Here is a 17,377-nt window from a genome sequence, read left to right on the forward strand (position 1 = left end):
ATCCATTGATAATTCTTGTCTTAATCCATTCCTACAGCCTATGTGCATGCACTCAGTTGCTCAGTCGTGTCTGAGTCTTTGAGCCCCTATGTCCAAATTGTCCTTGGTTTTGCCAGTAGGATACACAGGTTCAATCCCTGCTTCAGGAAGATCTCCTGAAGAAGGAAATGGCAACCCACTCCAGTATTCTTGCCTGGGAAATCCAGTGGACAGAGGAACCTGGTGGGCTAGTCTGTGGGGTCACAAGAGTTGGACATGACTTAGCGACTGAACTACCACCGCTGCTTGGGTGTTCATATATATACATGCACACTTGCATCTATTTTATTGCTGTATGTATCTATGTATATATTAAAATATTTTACCAAAATTTTAAATATGAAACGTGTTCAGGTCCCCAGTTGCAACCCAGTGCCGCAGGAGATGGTACTCCCTTTCCATATCTGTACCCCTTATCTCTGAGAGTGAGAAACATGGCCCTTTTCATTCTCCACATACTTGCTTACTTCTCCAGCCCTGGTGTGTAACCAGTCTCACTTGGCTCTGACCTTCTTATAGTCCTGGTTCCCATTGGGCCACTCCTCCTTAGCCCCAGATTCACAGGATGCAAGGCAGGAAGACCCCTGAGATAATTTTTCCAGTACTTTAAAAATATTTTCTTCTGCTTTATATGATTAAGTGTAAATAATTTTCGCTTTTGATGTTATGATTTGGAACAATTCTATAGGTGAAAAAAGTCACTATATTTGTTTTCTGTTGATTATGACAGTGCCTGTCTTTTCTATAATTTGGGGGATGGGGGTGGTTGAAAGTAGAGAATAAAAGATAGGAAGGAGGTGGAGTTAGGCCAGGAGAGCTCCTTTTGTGAGGGAAATACCTGATGGTAAGTGTAAGCAGTAACAGAGAAGACTGGAATTTACCAGGGCACCTGAAGCTTCTTTCTCCTTATTTTCCCTCCCATCATACCCTACATTCAAGTCCGAGTAAACAAACAAAAACAAAAACTGTTGTTTTTTAATTTTGGATGTCCAGTGCCTAATGGGGAAAAGACTACGATTTAAGCGAATTCTCCACTTTGCTTGTCTCTGGATGCAGTTGGGGAGTGGGGAGCTGGAGAGCCACAGGGAAGGGTCACTGCAAAGAAGAGAGGTAATGGGAGGAAAAGCTAGGTTGGAAGGGAATTTGAGGAAACTGAATCAAATCAGGAGAGAAACAGAGAGGAAGGAAGAGCCCAAGGAGGTGGTAGGATTGGAGGGGGGCTTTGCAGAGCAGATGGCTGATGAGAAGGCATTTCAAAAGGCTTAGATTCATTGTCTTCTCTTTAAAGACCATTTAAGAGAAGAATTGTAGGTGTGCTGTTCGCCTCTTGGGAGTGTAACGGTGAAAGATGTTATGGAAATTCATTGTTTTTTAAAGCATCCTCTCAACATAAGTAAATTGACTTTCTTCTTTTTGTTGTTGCTGCTGTCTGTTTTGTTTTTAGGTGATGTGTATTCTGCCTTCTATTCAGACCAGCTATTATGATTCCATTAAAAAATATTTGAGCTCCGACTGCCCAGTCCCCAGCCAGTGTGTGCTTGCTCAGACGTTGAATAAGCAGGGGATGATGCTGAGTATCGCCACCAAGATTGCCATGCAAATGATCTGTAAACTCGGGGGTGAGCTCTGGGCGGTGGAGATCCCGGTGAGGAACTGCCTCTCTTTTCCTTTTAGTCACCAATCAGTTATGAATTTTAAAAAGTGAATCAAAGTAGGAGATATTTTCATGTGATTCTAGAAATATTTGCACTGTTTGTTTATTGGGTCGGGTTGTTGTTTATCTGTTTGTCTGCTCTGGGTTCCGTTATACACCAGCCACTGGGAAGGTCTGGAGGGTGAGTTGTGGCCCCTGTCCTCGTGGCGCTTGAGTCAAGCTGGTAACAGAATATTTCACGAAAGAGAATCTAGTCTGGCATCGACTTGGAGGGACTTGATTTGGAGCCATCATTTAAACTCTGGGTTCTGTGGCCCCTGCCTTTCACTGCCACTACCTTGCAGAGGACCCTTGCACCCTGGGTGGAACACCTCCCCGCGCCCCCCACCCCCCCACCGGCCCCGCTCCACACTCCGAGGGCTTAAGGAAATAGCAGAGCCTGTGATGTAAACCTCCAGTTTGTGTTGGGAACTGAAAAAATCCTGTTCTCTTTCCTGAACTATGGGCACTGTGGAAGAAGTGAGGAGACGGAGGAATGAGAGCCCGTTGCCTGTTCCCTTAATCAGGATATACAAGGTTACCCTCAGCTGCTCCTCCTGGAGGCATGCATACAAGTGAGGATTCCTTGGAGAGCTAAAGAACGGGGAAATTTCCCTTCAGATTCCTTCAGCTCTGAGGCAAGGGATAAATGATGGACCCACCGCTTTACCGGAACCCTTAAGCCATTGATGGCCCTTGCCTCCCCCAACAGTGGTTGGTGGCCATTTTGGAGTACAGTGTGTCTCTTAATCAAAGTATGTACTATATTCTTCCCCTGTCTTTAAGTTTCTCTGGTTTCTGGTTTAATAATCTGCCTCATCTGGACCTTGATGTCCCTGGCTGAGTTTAAATAATTTCATAACCACAGAGAGTCTTTTAAAAACTGCATATTAAGTCATTGCTTGGGAAAATAATACCTAGTTCCATTAAATTATGAAAAATCTAATTTTACAGTTAAAGTCCCTGATGGTGGTTGGTATCAATGTCTGTAAAGATGCATTCAGCCAGGGAACGATGGTGGTTGGATTTGTGGCCAGTATTAACCCCAGAATCACCAGGTACTTTTAAAATTAACATAGTCTTCAACTGTTTGGACTTCTGATTTAACTAAAGGCTATACAGCAAGGAATAGTTTGTATTCTTCACTCATTTTTAAAATATGAACACTTGTGGTCACAAATTATATTCACATATATAAATGTGATGGGTAATATTGGAGTAAAATTTAGCTTCAATAAAAATATTTTTATATGTACATTAGGGACAGGCTATTTCTTATATGCTCTGTACTAGAAAGTTTACATTCATGATGTCAAGCAGTTAAGAATCAGGTTGCCTGGATTTATATCCTGATCCGCAACTTAACTATCCTGTGTAAATGTTCAAGACATGCTTGTTAATATTTTTAATAGTCACAGAAACTTGATATGGTGGTTGTTTATTTACACAGCTTTTAAAAACATAGGCAGGGGACTTCCCTGGTGGTCCAGTGGTTGAGACTCTGCTCTTTCACTGCAGGGGACACGGGTTTGATCCCTTGTTGGGGGACTAAGATCCCATCTGCTGAGACACACATCCAAAAATAAATAAATAAATAAGAAATAAAATACATCATCTTTAGAACAAAGCAAACATAGGCAGGATGAGGAATAACACATTAAACATTGACTCACAGTACATATTAAATTGTAGTTCTTAGAATTGTTTCAATATTTATAACTATACAATGTGTTTTGAGGCTGTTCGCAACAGGTTTTCTTCCTAGAATTAAGCTCTTTGATTTACTCCATTAATTTGTGATCAGGTATATATTTGGGATTGTGGGAAACAGACAAAGCAACAGTTTGCATGCCTCCAACTTCATTCCAGGTTGTATGAGATCCCTGTTCTGTGTGTCACTTCCTTAATCAAACACCTAAGGAAGGCAATGGCACCCCACTCCAGTGCTCTTGCCTGGAAAATCCATGGACAGAGGAGCCTGGTAGGCTGCAGTCCATGGGGTCGCTAAGAGTCGGGAATGACTGATCGACTTCACTTTCACTTTTCACTTTCATGCATTGGAGAAGGAAATGGCAACCCACTCCAGTGTTCTTGCCTGGAGAATCCCAGGGACGGGGAAGCCTGGTGGGCTGCTGTCTCTGGGGTCGCACAGAGTCAGACACAACTGAAGCGACTTAGCAGCAAGGGACTTCTGGCTTCTTAGCAACATTTCTAATTGCATCATGATTATTGCACATTTTTAGAGAACTAGAGAAATGGAGATATTGTATATCACTAAGTCATTATCTTCATTTTACAAGTGCTTTTAATTAATAATTTTAGTAAATGAACTTGCTTCTGAAGTCTAGATTAAGTTAATCATGTTAAGATTTCAATTCCCCAAAGCTTACCTATAGAAATGAAGTTTATCCTTGAGAAATCTTTGAAATTTGAAAGTAGAAGGTCTACTGCTAAACTAATACATTTCCTTAATAATGTAGTGGCCTGTATTTATCAGTGCTTATTATGTACCAAGTGCTGAACCAAGTACTTTGCATATTTTATGTAATTTTTACAACAACCCTATGAAATACTAACTACTTTGCATGCTAAGTCACTTCAGTTGCATCTGACTCTTTGCAACCGCATGGACTATAGCCCACCAGGCTCCTCTGTTCATGGGATTGTCCAGGTAGGAGTATTGGAGTGGGTTGCCATTTTCTCCTCCAGGGATCTTCTGATCCAGGGATTGAACCCAAGTTTTCCATGGCTCCAGCATTGGCAGGCAGATTCTTTACCACTGAGCTACCTGGGGAGCCACTAACTACATTACTATTTTGTAAATTTCCTTGGCACAAATGAGGAAACTGAGGCACACAGTTGGTGAATTTACCAGCCAAGACTTGAACCCAGAGACATATGATGCTAGCACTGTGCTTTAGTTTCTAGTATCAGTCAATTTTATTGAGTGGGAGGGGGTGAAGGAGAGCATTTTAATATAATAGTAATCATATAGTGTATAAAAAGTTATGAACATTGATTTAGTTATAATGTCTACTTCTTAATTTAATACTTATGCATGTTGATAGCAGAACTTTCAAAGGTGAACTTTACTTTGGTTCTTTTCTTACTTTAGGTGGTTTTCCCGCTGTATCCTTCAGAGAACAACAGCTCATGTTGCAGACTGCTTAAAAGTGTTCATGATCGGTACTAAACTCATAGCAGTGGGGGTGGGCTCCAAGGACTGCTCCTTCAGACCCAAAGTCCATAAGCTTCTAGCAGATCAGACAGGTGGAAACAGACTCTTTAAGTCTCCCTCAGTCAATTGGCACCTAGTTGGAGACCCCAAAGCTGTGGCCTGACTCAGGCTGACAGATAGGCTCTGTGGAATTTACGTTTGTGTCTCTGTGTGAAAAACTGAAAGCCAGGAGGAAAGAAAAGTTTGTAGCTGCTGGTGATTCTGGCAAGCAGTTTGAAGGCCAAAAGAAACTTAGCCTGGAGGAACAAGAATTGTGACAGACCAGGTCTACGAACAGGAGAGAAGCCTGGGGGGCTGGGGGTGGGGGTGCTGGCAGGTCAGGTGTGGCATCAGAGGAGAAAATGGGGAAGACAGCAGATGGGGAGGGTGCCCTCCTCACAGAGGAATGCAGTGGAAAGAGGGGTCTGGGGTTCCCATGTCTTTTCTAACCCAGGTCCGAAACTCGCTTGGCCCCTGCCTAGCAATGTGACCTGTACAACTCCCCCCGCCCACAATCTGCATCATCACAACTATAAACTCTGAGGGGTTGTAAATATTTGTTTCCCAAAAAAGTGCACTTGGTGATATGTCCTGGTAGTGGACTTATACATATGGTCATCTTCTATCAAACTAAAACCAATCTCCGGGACCATAAACTCTCCTAATACAGTGGTGCCATAGATGCAGGAATTTTATCATATTACTTTCCCTTCACTTCAAAACCTGGTCATTTTTTTAGCAGTAGTTATGAAAAGTTTCTGTTGGGTAGGAGTCTCTGCTCTTTAGGCAGTTTCTTAAAGTGAGTGGAAATTTTTCAGATTTCACACTGGCAGTGAGACTTATGGGTGAGTCAGTGTGAAGAGATGTTTTTTACAGGAGCAGCCAAGTCTTTTCCTTGCGTTTTCATATTTATGCTCATTAGAGAAGAAAATTACATACTATTATCCAGTCTTTGAGAGGATTGAAAGAAACTAAATTAGTATTAATTTGGTTTGGGGGAATTTGTATGTCTATGGCATAAATTAAATTTTAACTTATTGCTTAGATATTAAAATTTTACTAAAGAGATATGCTGAGTTTGAGGATATATTATGCCACAGAAGCTATTATGATTCCTTAAATAGCAGAAATGCAGCAATGTTCCAGAAAGTTATCCAACTTTATATTATTACAAATACAACCCAAATTAGGTATTACCCTATCTCACTGTGGTCTGAAATAGCAAGCTATTTAAATACTGAAATATATGGGAATGTTATTCTTTGTTGGCATCGGACAAGTCATCCTTTTCTTACTAACATCAAATCCTGCAGGGGCGCTGAACAGGTGGTATAGGCATAACCAGGGTTTGCCAGCACGGATAATTGTGTACCGTGACGGTGTCGGCGATGGTCAGCTCCAGACACTCGTTGACTATGAAGTCCCACAACTGCTGAGCAGTGTGATCGAAGCAAGTTCAAATACCAGGTATCAAATGAGTATTCTTTTCCCACTTCCAATTCTAGCACATTCATCGCAACTATTAAAATTATTATGTGCATCTGTCTCTTTTATTTTTCGTGTGGTTAAGTTTTGCCCCATTTCTGCTTTATGCAAGTACAACCACCCCTAGATTGGAGGGTGGTTGGGATAGTCTTATGTAAATTGTCTGGGTGCTGTGAGCTTTTGGGGGCCCTGGGTAGGGGTACCAGAAGAAGGCAGGAATCTCCAGAGCAGCTGACACTGAGATTCAGCAGGAAGCTTGCAGGGCTGCTGGCAACTAAAGATGCTTCGTACATATTAACATGCTAGGGGAAAAAAAACAAGCTCTGGTTTAAAATTCGAGGCCCAGATCAACACAAGGGTGAAAGGCTCTGACGTGGAGGCACTGATCTGCAGCTCAGGTGTGTAGAAGATGCTGAGTGCGGTGTGGGTGCTGTGAAATCAAGGCTGCATTTGGAAATCAGACCATGCTAAACACCAAGAACCTTCATCTACTGTCAGATTTCTAGATTCGATGCCTTGCTCCATTTTCCTCCATGATTATATTCAGTGGTAAGTGCAAGAAAAATGTTAGAACCAGAAAAATGGAGGAGGATTATGATCTTAAGATGGCTTCTTAAAATCCTCAGAAAGCCTTATATTCCAAGTTGTGCATAGCACTCCCTCTCCTCTGTAGGGTTATACCATCATACAACTGTTGAGGCTCAAAAGGAGCCAAACCTTGACCTCATCAGTGACCATCAGAGAGGAGGGAGAGCATCATAGCTCAGTGGCAAAACCACCTTTAGCTGCATTCAAACTATCAGAGCCAAACTTTCTCATTCCCCACTGACCTTGGGTCACTTCATTTCAGTTGAGTTGCTCAGTCGTGTGCGACTCTTTGTGACCCCATGGTCTGGAGCACGCCAGGCCTTCCTGTCCATCACCAACTCCCAGAGCTTGCTCAAACTCATGTCCATCAAACCCATGATGCCATCCAACCATCTCACTCTCTGTCGTCCCCTGTCCTCTTGCCTACAGTCTTTCCGAGCATCAGGGTCTTTTCCAGTGAGTCAGTTCTTCACATCAGGTGGCCAAAGTATTGGAGCTTCAGCTTCAGCATCAGTCCTTCCAATGAATATTCAGGGTTGATTTCCTTTAGGATGGACTGGTTGGATCTCCTTGCAGTCCAAGGGACTCTCAAGAGTCTTCTCCAACACCACAGTTCAAAAGCATCAATTCTTCAATGCTCAGCCTTTCTGTGTTTCAACTCTCACATCCATACATGACTACTGGAAAAAAACCATAGCTTTGATAGACCTTTGTTGGCAAAGTGGTACCTCTGCTTTTTAATATGCTGTCTAGGTTGATCATAGCTTTTCTTCCAAGAAGCAAGCATTTTTTAATCTCATGGCTGCAGTCACCATCTGCAGTGATTTTGGAGCTCAAGAAAATAAAGTCTGTCACTATTTCCATTGTTTCCCTGTCCATTTGCCATGAAGTAATGGGACCAGATGCCATGATCTTAATTTTCTGAATGTTGAGTTTTAAGCCAACTTTTTCACTCTCCTCTTTCACTTTCATCAAGAGGCTTTTCAGTTCCACTTTGCTTTCTGCCATGAGAGTGGTATCATCTGCATATCTGCGGTTATTGATATTTCTCCTGGCAATCTTGATTCCAGCTTGTGCTTCATCCAGCCCGGCATTTCACATGATGTACTCTGCATAGAAGTTAAATAAACAGGGTGGCAATATACAGCCTTGACGTACTCCTTTCCCAATTTGGAACCAGTCCATTGGTCCATGTCCGGTTCTAACAGTTGCTTCTTGACCTGCATACAAATTTCTCAGGAGGCAGGTCAGCTGGTCTGGTATTCCTATCTCTTGAAGAATTTTCCGCAGTTTGTTGTGATCCACACAGTCAAAGGCTTTGGCATAGTCAATGAAGCAGAAGTAGATGTTTTTCTGGAACTCTCTTGCTTTTTTGATGATCCAGCGGATGTTGGCAATTTGATCTCTGGTTCCTCTGCCTTTTCTAAAACCAGCTTGAACATCTGGAATTTCTTGGTTCATGTACTGTTGAAGCTTGACTTGGGGAATTTTGAACATTACTTTCCTGGTATGTGAAATGAGTGCAATTGTGTGGTAGTTTGAACATTCTTTGGCATTGCCTTTCTTTGGGATTGGAATGAAAACTGATCTTTTCTAGTCCTGTGGCCACTGCTGAGTTTTCCAGATTTGCTGGCATGTTGAGTGCAGCACTTACACAGCATCATCTTTTAGAATTTGAAATAGCTCAACTGGGATTCCATCACCTCCACTGGCTTTGTGCGTAGTCATGCTTCCTCAGGCCACTTAATTTCAGATTCCAGGATGTCTGGCTCTATGTGAGTGATCACACCATCATGGTTATCTGGGTCATTAAGATACTTTTTTGTATAGTTCTTCTGTGTATTCTTTTTCTGTTTCTGTGAGGTCCATACTGTTTCTATCCTTTACTGTACCCGTCTTTGCATGACATGTTCTCTTGGTATCTCTAATTTTCTTGAAGAGATCTCTAGTCTTTCCCATTCTACTGTTTTCCTCTATTTCTTTGCATTGATCACTGAGGAAGGCTTTCTTATCTCTCCTCGCTATTCTTTGGAACTCTGCATTCAGATTGATATATCTTTCCTTTTCTCCCTTGACTTCAGCGTCTCTTCTTTTCTCAGCTATTTGTAAGACCTCTTCAGACAACCATTTTGCCTTTTTGCGTTTCTTTTTCTTGGGGATTGTCTTGATACTGCCTCTTGTACAATGTCATGAACCTCTATACATAGTTCTTCAGCCACTCTATGAGATCTAATCCCTTGAATCTATTTGTCTCTTCCACTGTGTAATTGTAAGGGAGTTGGTTTTGGTCATACCTGAATGGTCTAGTGGATTTCCCCACTTTCTGCAAGTTAAGTCTGAATTTGGCAATGAGAAGTTCATGATATGAGCAACAGTCAGCTCCTGGCCATGTTTTTGGTGCTTCTCCATCTTTGGCTGCAAAGAATATAATCAATCTGATCTCAGTATTGACCATCTGGTGATGTCCACGTGTAAGTCTTCTCTTGTGTTGTTGGAAGAGGGTGTTTGCTATGACCAGTGCGTTCTCTTGGCAAAACTCCGTTAACCTTTGCCCTGCTTCATTTTGTACTTCAAGGCCTAACTTGCTTGTTACTTCACTTCCTATGTTTGCATTCCAGTCCTCTATAATGAAAAGAACATCTTTTTTCGTCACTTTTTTGGTTAGTTCTAGAAGGTCTTGTAGGTCTTCATAGAACCATTCAGCTTCAACTTCTTTGGCATTAGTGTTTGGGGCATAGACTTGGATTACTGTGATATTGAATAGTTTGCCTTGGAAACAGAGATCATTCTGTTGTTTTTGAGATTGCATTCAAGTACTGCATTTCAGACTCTTTTGTTGACCCTGAGGGCTACTGCATTTCTTCTAAGGGATTCTTGCCCACAGTAGTAGATATAATGGTCATCTGAATTAAATTCAACCATCCCAGTCCATTTTAGTTCACTGATTCCTAAAATGTAAATGTTCACTCTTGCCATCTCCTGTTTGACCACTTCTAATTTACCTTGATTCATAGACCTAACATTCCAGGTTCCTATGCAATGTTGTTCTTTACAGCATCGGACTTTACTTTCACCACCAGACACATCCACCACTGGGCATTGTTTTCTCTTTGGCTCCGTCTCTTGATTCTTTCTGGAGTTATTTCTCCACTCTTCTCCAGTAGCATACTGGGCACCTACCAACCTAGGGAGTTCATCTTTCAGTGCCTATCTTTTTGCCTTTCCATTCTGTTCATGGGGTTCTCAAGGCAAGAATACTGAAGTGGTTTGCGTTGGGTCAATCTAACCGATCCAAGAGTCACCAGCATGCAATTTGGGGATTGAAGGATACATTTTAGCAGCTGACAATGCTAAAGAGTTAGTTCTCCTGCACTATGACATCAACTTTTTAAAAGTTTTGAGATCGAAAACATTAATAAAGTATTTTTAAGATAAAGTGCTTAAAGTGAATTTTCAGTGATCTGGAGGTTTCTCCCATAATGGCAAATATTTGTTTTTGTTTAGTTGCCCAGTCATGTCTAACTCTTGTGAGACTCCATGGGCTGTAGCTCACCGAGCTTCTCTGTCTCTGGGATTTCACAGGCAAGAATACTGCAGTGGGTTGCCATTTCCTTCTCCAGGAAATCTTCCCAGTGCAGGGATTGAACTTAAGTTTCCTGCATTGCAGGTGGATTCTTTACCGCTGAGCTACCAGGGGCGAATATTTGGATTTTATCTATTAACACTTAACACCTGGTCATTCAGCATTTGGCCCCAAGGTGTATGTGGTCTGTCCATCCACCCTCCCAGGCATGTGTTTTGCAGGATTCAGAAGCAATGACTGGAGGAGTAAGGAGAGCTGCTAGTTTTCCATTTTTTATTCAGAAATTGAGAAGAAGAGTGAAGGTGAAACAGGGAGATGATTGCTAATGGAAAAAAGAATCTTGTCTTTGTGTATAATTCTATAAATGCTTTCTTTAGAAGTGCTAATTGTAATTTATTGTCCCATGAACCATTCTTGAGGGTCCCTTGGACTGCAAGGAGATCCAGCCAGTCCATTCTAAAGGAGATCAGCCCTGGGTAGTCTTTGGAAGGAATGATGCTAAAGCTGAAACTCCAGTACTTTGGCCACCTCATGTGAAGGGTTGACTGATTGGAAAAGACTCTGATGCTGGGAGGGATTGGGGGCAGGAGGAGAAGGGGATGACAGAGGATGAGATGGCTGGATGGCATCACCAACTCAATGGACGTGAGTTTGAGTGAACTCCGGGAATTGGTGATGGACAGGCAGGCCTGGCATGCTGCAATTCATGGGGTTGCAAAGAGTCAGGTACGACTGAGCGACTGAACTGAACTGATGAACCATTCTTCCCCATCCCCTTTCAATGATGGAAACTGGTCAAGTGATTGGACATACCACACTTTGGCAACAAATGAAGATGATCCTTAATTTAAAGATTGTTTATATTTCAGGGAGGAGAGGAGACTAGGGGTAATTTTAATTTTCTTTGTTTTGCAGCATTTTGTGAATGAATGAATTTATTTCATTTTAAAATTACCAAAAATATATAAATAAATAGAAAAGGCTGCATGGCTTGGTTTTAGTTCTCTCCGTCTTCTTATTATCACTATTATTTTTTATTTTGCCTCTCTGGTCTTAAGCCCCAAACTGTCAGTGATTGTGGTCAGGAAGAAGGGCATGCCACGATTCTTGGCGGAAACTGGCCGAAATCTGCAGAACCCACCACTTGGCACTGTCGTGGATTCGGAAGCAACACGGCCGGAATGGCAAGTCTGTTAGAAAATCTATTTTTAACAAAGCTTTGACCATGTGTGGTCAGGTTCGGCCCTGTTCTGCATGCCTTCTTTCTCACAATCTTTCCTTTCCCCTCAGGTATGACTTTTACTTGATCAGCCAGATGGCCTGTCGGGGAACCGTTAATCCCACCTACTATAACGTCATTTATGATGACAATGGCCTGAAGCCCGACCACATGCAGAGACTCACATTCAAACTGTGTCACGTGTACTACAACTGGATGGTGAGTGACAGCCATGTACTTAGTTGCAGAGCAGAACTTGGGGTGCCCACCTGGAAGTTGTCCCCTGATTCACCTTTGGCACAATGCCTGAATTTCCACAAAGGATGGATGAGTGAATGGATGGATGGATGGATGATTTCTCAGTCCACACTGCATGAAACCCACTCTATCATAGACATAAAATACCAGTAACTATTAGAATGCATTAGCATTGATAATTTCTCGAAGACTTTACTATATATATTATTTTATACCGGTCTGGGAGGAAATCAGGGTATTGTTACTTCCAAGTTACAGATGAGACAGTTGAAGGCAACTCAGATGTTGTGTCTGGTGGGAAAGCAATAGGCGTGACTCCATTCCAGAGCTGCTGTCAAGGTCCAAAGCCAAGATTTGCGTGCAGCCCCTCCGAGCATCAAGTTGTAGGAAACGTAGGTCAGCCCTCAGTGTGCGGCTCACAGGTCCGGGCGTCATGAAACCTCTTGGCTCCCCATCCTGCCCAGCGAATTTAAGTTCTCAGTGAGCGAGGTTGCCCTTTGTTGGTGAGTTCTTACTGATTTACACACATTCTAACATATGTATAAATAGTGGATGAAAAAAACCTCAGGAAAGAATACTGCTTTGAAGAGTAAGTTTTCCTCTTAATTACTATCAATACATTTTCCTCCTTAGGGCCTAATCAGTATTCCAGCTCCCTGTCAGTATGCACGCAAGCTGACCTTCCTGGTGGCACAAAGCCTTCATAAAGAACCAAGTTTGGAATTAGCCAATTCTCTCTTCTACCTGTGATAACATGAATGGAGGGCATCGCTGGTGGAGGATTCTGAGGAGCCCTTGATGTACTCTGTATAAATCTGCTATAAGCTCAAGGCTGTGGCTCTGGGAAGCAGATTGAGTGTAGTTTTAACTTCTGAGGGAAAAAAAAAAAAAAAGCCACAGCAACTGAATCCGAAATGGTTCAAAAGAAATGATGTTTTATTTTTATTTTTATTTAAAAAAATTTTTTTATTGAAGGATGATTGCTCCACAATATTGTGCTTATCTCTGCGTTTCATCAACATGAATCAGCCACATGGTATACACATGTGTTGTTTTATTTTAAAGAGCTTTGTGCTCAGGGTGAATTCTGTGGTGTATAGAGTTAAAATGTACCATCACCTGTAAGGAATACCAAAAAGTTAAATAAGTGCTTGTGTGATATTTTAATGGTAGGGTCTAATTTCCACCCTAAAATTTGCAGAAGTTTTCTTAAAATTATGTTGTAGAGTGTTTTGTTGAGTGGTTTAAGTAGTTGTTAGAAAATAAAGAAAATTGAGAGCATCACATGTGTGTTTATTGTTATTTGAATTTTAGTTGACATTTCATATGAACTGCATTATCTTAAGGGCTTTCAGCAAAAACTCTTAGCCCCTAAACCACCTCACCATCACTCTTTGAGTTATATTTCCAAAAGTGAACATTTCACTTATTCTTCCTTTTTTTAAATTGAAGTATTGTTAATTTACAACGTTGTGTTAGTTTCAAGTGTACAGCAAAGTGATTCAGTTATACATGTATATTTACACATATATGCATGCGTGCATGCTAAGCCACGTCAGTCATGCCTGACTCTTTGCAATCCTGTGGACTATAGCCTGCCAGGCTCCTCTGTCCATGGGATTCCCCAGGCAAGAACAGTGGAGTAGGTTGCCATGCCGTCCTCCAGGGGATCTTTCCAATACAGAGATCAAACCCACGTCTCTCAGTCTCCTGCATTGGCAGGCGGGTTCTTTACCACTAGTGCCACCTGGAAGCCCATATATGCACACAAATAGATGTATTCTTTTTCAGATTTTACTTATTCTCTCGTGGAACTTTATTTCACTTGGTAGCAGCTTCTCTCGTTGTGATCTTGTCTCCTATTGCTTCCTAAACAACAGGTGCCATCAGAAGAGAACTTGCACAGGCTCCCATCCATCTGCCCACCTGAGGGCATCTGTGCGCATAGACCCTGCCCCTCCCCGCCTTACTGTAAGCAAACTGTGCTCCTGTGGAACCCCTCCGCCCGTGTACTAACTCCTGTTCCCTCTGGTCTATCCAGGATGCTTCTCTAACCATTCCTCCCTCTCCCTTCTGTATCATCAATTTCCCTCTCACACTGGATTCTTCCCACTCATCAGCATTAGAAAAATACATTCTTATTTCTTCCATATTAAAAAAGAAACATTTGTCCTCAAGCTCTTACCTCGTTTCTTTGCTCCTCTCTACAGAGAAACTTTATCAACTTAAAAAATAGTCACAATCCTAAAGTTGGGAGGTATGTTTTATCCAGTGGGAATTTTTAGGACTTCACGCCTGGGAGACGGCATCTCAAGTGACCCCGAGAGAATTGCTCTGAGGAGAGGGTTGGAGGAGTCAGGTTGTATCGGTTTGCAACAAAGGGCAGGTAGTCTGAATATCAAAACTATTTTTTAAGAATTCAAGAAATAAGGTATCTCAAGGTATTTGGTTCTTTTCTATGTATGGAAAGATGCAAGAGTCTGGACTCACTGAAGACATTCCTTTCATATGCATCTCAGCTCTCTGGGGCCAGTATCCTGAGTTCCTCAGGGCTCCCTGTAGGGAGTGGCTGCAGTCTGATGGCTTCTGATGGCAGGGACTCTTCTCCTTCCTGAGTGCCCTGGAGGGCTGGAATCCGGATGACTGTAGCATCCTTGTTTATTGATACCACAGGAAATAATCCAATTCTCAGCTTCTCAAGAGTCGTCCATGACTGATGCATCCAATTTCATATGCCACTCAGAATTTCAGCACAACCATTACAGCAAAAATCACTTTGGTCAAAGAGGCAGTGACTTCATTTATCAAATCTGATGGTCAGTTCTCTGTCCTCATCTTCGCTGACCTGTCACCATATTTGACCCAGTTGGTCATTCCCTCCATCTTGCGTCACTCCACGTGGCCTCTATGGTAACACTCTCCTGGTTTCTCTCCTGCTGCGTCCAACACTCATTCCGTTTCCTTTGCTGCTTTTCCCTCATCTTCTATCCTTTTCTTGTGTGAATGCCCCAGGGGTGAGAATATGGTGGCATGCAAAAATATTTTGACGCAGGAAAGACTGGAGTCCAAATTCTTCTCCCAGGAGAGAGAGTGTGTAGAAGTCTGCAGAAGCAGGGAGGGGAGAGCAGACACTAATGCAGATCGTATGAGAGGGCACCAAACACAGGCTTTTCCTAATTGAGAGCATTTGTCCAGGCTGGGCCCAAATGCACCCAACATGGGATCTTTTCTAGTAACAAAAACCTTTGCTGGAGTGTAAGGGGTAGGGGGTAGTTAATGCGTTGCAGACACAGCACCAAGACCTTACATACATATTTAATCTTCATGACAACTGTACGAATTAAGCATTGTAATGACCATTCTACAGATGGTAAAACTGAAGATGAAAGATACCATGTGGCTCACCAAAATTTATAAAATTAGTAATTGTGAAGGGAGAATTTTCCTCAGGTGTATTTGACTCCAAAGCCTGAGAGATGAACCATAAGACTCTACCACCTTAATAATAGGTACTAAAAGATTAAAAAACTTCTCCCAGAGTTCTTAGATGAGGGAGTACCTTATACACTTTAGAGCTGACATTGTATATAGCAAGTCTTCAGAGGGAAGTTCAGTTCAGTTCAGTCGCTGAATCGTGTTCAACTCTTTGCGAGCCCATGAATCACAGCACGCCAGGCCTCCCTGTCCATCACCAACTCCCGAAGTTCACTCAAACTCACGTCCATCGAGTCGGTGATGCCATCCAGCCATCTCATCCTCTGTCGTCCCCTTCTCCTCCTGCCCCCAATCTCTCCCAGCATCAGGGTCTTTTCCAATGAGTCAACTCTTCGCATGAGGTGGCCAAAGTACTGGAGATTCAGCCTCAGCATCAGTCCTTGCAATGAACACCCAGGACTGGTCTCCTTTAGGATGGACTGGTTGGATCTCCTTGCAGTCCAAGGGACTCTCAAGAGTCTTCTCCAACACCACAGTTCAAAACCATCAATTCTTCGGCACTCAGCTTTCTTCACAGTCCAACTCTCACATCCATACATGACCACAGGAAAAACCATAGCCTTGACTAGACCGACCTTTGTTGGCAAAGTAATATCTATGCTTTTCAGTATGCTGTCTAGGTTGGTCATAAAAAGAGTAAGCGTCTTTTAATTTCATGGCTGCAATCGGGGAAGGCACTGTACAAATCCAGAGTGGTTGTGTTTTTGTGTTGATAATGTGGTTTTCTTCCTTCTAAGTACAATGATGATGTAAAGTGCCACTAACTAACAGCCAACATGTATAAACCTACATGTAGCATGTTGATGAGGCAATGCTAAGGTGTATAGAACTCCTCATTCTTTCACCCAGTTAAATAGTGGCCAAGGTAGTGGCTCTTTACCATTTTAAGCCACCAGGGGGCACACAAGGACTGTTGGATGAGCTGAGTCCTTTGATTTTACCCTGTTGCTCAGTAGTTTCTGACTCTGCGACTCCATGAAATGCAGCATGCCAGACTTCCCTGTCTACTGATTTCCAGAGTTTGCGCAGACTCATGTCCATTGAGTCGGTGATGCCATCCAACCACCTCATCCTCTGTTTTCCCCTTCTCCCCCTGCCCTCAGTCTTTCCCAGCATCAGGATCTTTTCCAATGTGTTGGCCCCTCACATCAGGTGGCCAAAGTAATGGAGCTTCCGCTTCAGCCTCAGTCCTTCCAATGAATATTCAGGGTTGATTTCCCTTAGGATTGGCTGGTTTGATCTTCTTGCTGTCCAAGGGACTCTCAAGAGTCTTCTCTAGTGCCACAGTTTGAAAGCATCAGTTCTTCAGTGCTCAGCCTTCTGAGAATAGCCAACCTCAAGTGAGCTCCGAGGGCAACATGAATTAGGAAACTCTGCATTTGAACTGTGGTTCCAACTCTTTCAGCTGAGGGATAAAATAACTTTACCTCTTTAAAACTCAGTTAAAAATAAAATAAAAAACAAAAAAAAAAAAAACAAAAAAAAAAACAAAAAAAAACCTCAGTTACCCAATCTGCAATATGAGAAGAGGTTGGATTAAATCAGTGGTGCTAAACCTCAGAAACATCAGAACTTCCTATATTTTAAGACTTTATTTTAAAAAGCAGACACCTGGGCCCACCTCTAGACATAGTGATTTTATTGGTCTGAGATGAAGCCTGATCTTCGTCAGGTGGGATCCTGATGATTGCCCAGAGTTGAAGAAGACTGGGTCTAGGGCACTGGGTCTGAATTCCAGAAGCACTATTTACTAGCTCTACAACTTTGGGCAAGTTACTTAACCTCTCTGAGCCTCAGCAT

At 42.4% G+C, this 17,377-nt stretch overlaps 1 protein-coding gene across 1 annotated transcript in view; it reads left to right on the forward strand.

Annotated features, from left to right (window-relative positions):
* PIWIL4 (piwi like RNA-mediated gene silencing 4) overlaps positions 1-13,362 on the forward strand; it is a 55,665-nt gene extending 42,303 nt beyond the window's left edge. The window contains exons 14-20 of the mRNA XM_027563864.1: positions 1,484-1,684; positions 2,687-2,790; positions 4,848-4,918; positions 6,263-6,416; positions 11,664-11,789; positions 11,896-12,043; positions 12,716-13,362. Coding sequence (XP_027419665.1) covers positions 1,484-1,684; positions 2,687-2,790; positions 4,848-4,918; positions 6,263-6,416; positions 11,664-11,789; positions 11,896-12,043; positions 12,716-12,832 — 921 coding nt within the window. The 3' untranslated portion in view covers positions 12,833-13,362. The remainder of the gene's footprint in view (positions 1-1,483; positions 1,685-2,686; positions 2,791-4,847; positions 4,919-6,262; positions 6,417-11,663; positions 11,790-11,895; positions 12,044-12,715) is intronic.
* Positions 13,363-17,377: the final 4,015 nt, after the last annotated feature.

This window comes from Bos indicus x Bos taurus, chromosome 15, assembly GCF_003369695.1.
Source record: "Bos indicus x Bos taurus breed Angus x Brahman F1 hybrid chromosome 15, Bos_hybrid_MaternalHap_v2.0, whole genome shotgun sequence".
NCBI lineage: Eukaryota > Metazoa > Chordata > Mammalia > Artiodactyla > Bovidae > Bos > Bos indicus x Bos taurus.